The sequence below is a fragment of the Perna viridis genome, chromosome 10 (genome assembly GCF_037379345.1).
Source record: "Perna viridis isolate PV_CMFRI_1.1 ecotype Kerala chromosome 10, ASM3737934v1, whole genome shotgun sequence".
In the NCBI taxonomy this organism is placed as follows: Eukaryota; Metazoa; Mollusca; class Bivalvia; order Mytilida; family Mytilidae; genus Perna; species Perna viridis.
In genome coordinates this window covers 31,510,115-31,515,735 of record NC_142454.1, presented here as the reverse complement: position 1 = coordinate 31,515,735, position 5,621 = coordinate 31,510,115, and the positions used below count along the sequence as shown (strand labels likewise).

Here is a 5,621-nt window from a genome sequence, read left to right as displayed (position 1 = left end):
GTTATTTGACAATTCTTGTAACTATATTTCTTAAACCTTTCTAATAAATAACTGTCAACTTCACGATTGCATCTTCTACGAATTGCTGAGACACTAGGAATTTGTCCTAGTAACAGTAAATCTATAAGATAGGATAGAACTAATAGAAATAAATACTTTAATCAATAAGGTAAAAGATAGAAAATTTTCTAACACATGCGCGGATCCAAGGACTGGCGTGTCGGGCGTACGCCCCCTAAATTTGTAAGAAAAAAAACTTTCACCACAAGTTTCACCCCATAATATTTTTTTGCCTTGCTTTGCACGGCATTTGATTCAATTAACGCCCCCTCCCTCAACTTAAATCATGGATCCTCCCCTGTATCAGTTTAAGTTAGTGTCATATTGTGCAGGAGACCTATAGCTTTTATCCAACTATTCATATTTGCTGAATTTCCAGCAACTTTAATTCATGGGAAAGTAAAGAACTTTGCTGGATGCATCTTGATACGCCCGTAGAGATTGTATACCATAAACAGTCGTGGCAAATATGGACACATCACTTAAGCTCGATACAGCTCTGAATTTGAAATGTTATTAAATGTTTGACATGCACCGGACAAGACCTGAGTGCAAAAGGTCATTGACAAATGACTTAATACTTGAAAGTTAATAAAATGTGGTTTATAGCTCAATGACATACAATTATGATCTATCACATATTCCATATTTATTTTGGAAAATATAAGGACATTTAAGAAAAGTAACGAAATATAAAGCAAAAACTTAAATGCAAATGTTCAAGCGACGCCCTTATAAATGGTTATAACTTTTTTAATTCGACGTTTTCAGCTTGTCCCGGGTAATACTTTAATTAATCATATATACCAATCAACTATTTCCAAGTTGATATCATACAAAATGTATGATGTAAAACAATATCATTCCCTTACAATGTATCAAACAACGAGGTACGTTCTGTTACAATTAGTCACTTCGGGAATACATTCTGTAATATTCTTGTGATATCACGGCAAGATAATTTGTCGATTAATATGGCAAAAGGAAAGTGATCAGTATGAAAAATGAAGACGGAAAACTGATTGTAGAAGCCAAGACCGAAGATTTGAAAAAAAGAAAGGTGATAATTTTATTACTAATATATAGAAATAAATGTAATTTTGCTAAAAATTTCAAAACTGGGTATAGCATAAACAGCATTAAATAGCAACGGACAATTCTGAGAACACACATGTTAACTCAAATATGGGAACAAAAAGATTTAACGATATTTTATGATAAAAAATCCTGGTCCAAAGGACCTGTGTTATAATGGCTGAAATCTGTTTTAGTAATCCAGTAAAACAGTAAAATGTGCACTATATTTCTTTCTTTGGTTATTTTGCTATGTATAAAAATTTCGAATTTTATTAATCAACATTTACTTTCAACAGTGGCTGATCCAGAGTTTTAGGTAAGGGGGACAAAAAAATCTTGACAGGACTACCGGTGAGGATCACGAAGTGAGTGTTTTTCATGATTTAAAACACACAATTTCTCAACATTTTTTTCTAAAGGGAGGGGGGGGGGTCTGGATCCGCCACTGTTCAAGATTATATAAGTCTGATTTTCAAAAATCAAAGTGGTTTCGGGTTATTGTCGTTGACGTCATCGATCTGAATTTTACTCTCTTAAAGTATTTGTACAGTGAAAAACGAAACAGAATACATGGAAATAACGCCTGCATTAAAGTTGATCGTAGCCGTACGAGCTTAGTACCTATGGTATCGTTTTCTACATCATATAAAACTTTCACGTGTAGCCTTATGGTTGTAGATTATTGCTGTATTATGCTGCAAATACTCTGCTGTCGCAATCAAGGGAACCAATATTCGTTTCAGAGTTTTCAAAAATATATTTAGGAACAAAATTGACTTCCGCTTTTCGTTTTGGATTGGAGAACCACGAGCGTGTGTAAAATGCCTAAAAGATACTATTGTGATTATTGTGATAGATCATTTTCAGACAATCCTGTAGTGAAGAAGAACCACTTTAATGGAACAACTCACCAAAACAATAGGAAACGCCATTATGATTCATTCAGAGACCCTGAAATTATTCTGTTTGAAGAAATCAACAAGAAGCCATGCCAATTTTTCATCAAAAAGGGTAAATGTAATTTTGGTGACAACTGTAGATTCTCCCATCTAACCGAAGAAGCTAAAGAAAAAATGAGGGAGGATATTGAGAGGTTGAAATCGAAGAAAACTAAAGGAGATCCTGAAATAAATTCTTTCAATGAAGATGAATTCAAAGAATTAGTTCAAAGATTGGAGTCTGAACAGAAGGCTGAAGCAGGGAAAGAAAAGACAAAATGTACCAATTCTGGAGTGGTCCTGCCAAAATTTTCAGTTCCATCACTTTTTCAGTCAGTACAAAATCTACCCCCTTCCCTTCTGCCACCCCCTCCAGATAGTTACTTGGATCTTGAATTGGTAGAATGGGGTTGAGGATTTTTAAACAAGTAAATTCCAGAGAAACTTTATTATCCAGCGATACTCATATTTGTGTCACATTTGTAATCCTGTGATATGATGTAGTGTCTGACATGTTTGAAAAGAAGTCAGCTGATTCATCATGAATTATAGACATGAATCAACTAATTTACATCGTGAAGCATTAAATTGCATACACTTCCCCAGTGTAATGCATTAGAAGAAAAATGTACTTTATAAAACATACAGTAATTATTGTACTGAAAATTTATTTCAATAAATGACACAGGTGTAACCATGTTACAGTGTACATTCCAGGGTTTGACACTAACTTCATTTGTTTTGTGGTCAATAGGACTATTTCAGAGGAAAACAGGTATTCCACTGATGGTAATGACAGTTTTGGTCTTAGATCTCATGAAAAATAAGGCAAAATTTAGATAGCCCATAAGACTACTATGAGATTTTTTTCAGGTAGTCGTCTCCAAAATAAGGGTGGCACAGGACTACCGGACTAATTTTAGTGTCGTTCCATGACATTCACAAGTTATTTTTTTTTCTAGAAAAGCTGAGGACACTTACCCTACCAGTGTACCTGGTCCATGCTTCAGTTTATAGTAGAGTCTGAGTTGCTCATTTACTTTCATTTCTCAGTGTTATTTTGATTATTTCATGTTCTTTGTTTTATGTCTGTTTTTTTCTGTATAGTCTTTATCCCTGGTTTGCATTCTTTTGATTTACACTAGTAACCTTAGTTCCCTTGATTATTCTCATTGGAGTAGGACACGTGTCCATCCCACATGTAGTCTAGATAATATGTAATATGAAGTTTGCTGAGACATTTTTTAATCTGATGCTTATGTTGAAGGGAGGCAACCAAGCAAAATAAGAATTTGCTTCCCAAGATGGCATAAATATTTAGATTATCCTGCATGTAGACTAACTTGCCTTCTCATCCAAAATCTGGGTTGGAGTACCCTGGAGGTAAATAGTATGACATAAACTTTCTGGGTCCTGTCCTTAAACCCATCTTTTGAACCCAGGTATAAATATAACAACTCATTTTTTTCTTTTGAAGATAGATAAAATTCATTTAGAGATTCATGTACATGTAGGTGCAATGTGTATTTCATGTTACTATTTCTTTGATGAAAAATAACAGTAATAGTAATAAATGAAAAGAAAATGTATAAACAAAAACCACAGACATGACACCTTTGAACACTTACATAATACATTGCATATCCATGTGTACTTATTACTTTTTGTACTTTATTTGTCAATATTCATTGATTTCATGATTTAAAAAAAACACAACAAATTTAATAATGGAATATGTTTTCCAATGGTGCCCAATATTGTTCATGTGTTCTGGTAGTATTCTGTTTATTTGCAATAAATAACTCATAGGACTGATAACTGCTTTATCCTTGATTTTAAACCAAAAAGTATTGGAGTAGTGCCTTTCCAGGGCCAGATCCAGACACTTTGAAATTTGCCAATTACGGTGAATTTTTACACATGAAAATGACAAATTTGCCAATGGAAATGGTAGGAGTGCTAACCCCCTGCTACCCCCACTGGATCTGCCACTGCTTACAGTTTATATCTACATTAAAAAAATTCTGGCTATTAAAAATGAGGTTTATAAACACTTTTTTGGGAGGAGTTTGGATTCTTCAGAATAAAAATACCTTAATTATGTCACAGGTTCATCCACAGGGGCTTGGTGAATAGATTTTTTCTGAGTTTCCGATTGCCTAGCAGGCATATATGTTACTAAAAATACTCACCAAGCCCCTGTGGTTCATCACAGGAACTTCCCTACAATTACTGAACACTACACGAAAATAACGTCCATATGTAATTCCTTTCATATCATTCAATACCTCTTTTATAAGCAGTAAATATGTTTTTAGGCAATTATACATCTCGATAATATTCCATTATTTCTGCAAATAAAATTAAGATCTTGTCTTCAAATGAACTGAAGATTTGAGGGACTCCTTTTTTGCCTTGAAAGATATCTAGTAATAACTTTGCATTTAGGGAATTATGTGTCCAGAAGCATTAAATGTGTTAAACATTTTCCAATTAGCACACTAATCAGTCAAAATCTCCATCCTACTGATAAAGAGGAATTGAAGAGCAGTGATTTTAACAAAGTAAACTTTGCGGTAAAATTCAAATTGATCAAAAGTGCCTAGCTTTTGGAAAATCTTATGCTCATCAAGGAAATTATTTTCATAAGCTGAATTGGTTTTATATTAGTATAATTATTCTGCAGGATAAGTAATTTGCTTATAAAGTTTTTGAATGTAAATGCAAATTAACTTATGGGCAGGTTTAAAAATTTAGGAAAAAGGTGAAATATTGGAACAAAATTTGTCAATGTGTGTGAAGTTGAGTACTATTTAACTGTTGATTATAGTTTCTACTTAAAAAAATCTGTATTATTGATTGACATTCAGTTTATACATATGAGGAAAAAAACAGTCCTAAATACTATGAAAAATGCAGAAGTATAATCCCAGTTTTATTACATATCACACAATCTTTAAAATTTTTGTTCAAGCTACATTTTTCACAGGAATCAAAATCGTCCAGTGCTAACAGCACTTTGATTTTCTGTAAATCCTAATAGAATTTGTCTTTTGGTGAATGCAACATCAGCATCTTAATTGTTCATGTTATGTTGAAAAGACAACCAATAGTTGTATGTGATATGGCAGTCATAAAAGCGATATCTTAAGTTCCTTCTTCCATACCACACAAAGAACATAAGCTTTAAATTTAATCTTTTATAACAAAATAATTTGTTGGCAATATCCGAAGTACGAAAGCTTATTAGGGCCATCCTTTTTTTCAAATTGTCGACTTTGATCTTGGAATTATCAACTTTAATCTTGGAATTATCAACATTAAACTTGGAATTATCAGCTTGAATCATGGAATTATCAACATTAATCTTGAAATTTCTAATGAGCGTCGGACCAACAGCGTCGAACTTATGAGTCGGACTACCGATGTTATCCATAATATCATCAAACCGGAGCAAAGTTCAAACTCGTCATGATAAAAGTATACATCACATCAATATCTTCACAACGAAAACTAGCGAAAAAACCTTTCGCCGGCAATCCATTT

General features: G+C 33.2%; 1 protein-coding gene across 1 annotated transcript; it reads left to right on the top strand.

The window, feature by feature from the left end:
- The first annotated feature begins 1,743 nt into the window (after positions 1-1,743).
- LOC148605392 (zinc finger matrin-type protein 5-like) lies at positions 1,744-3,893 on the top strand. The gene has a single exon (XM_088550038.1). It carries the CDS (start codon positions 1,959-1,961, stop codon positions 2,487-2,489), a length of 531 nt encoding a protein of 176 aa, XP_088406164.1. The 5' UTR covers positions 1,744-1,958; the 3' UTR covers positions 2,490-3,893.
- The last annotated feature ends 1,728 nt before the right edge of the window (positions 3,894-5,621 follow it).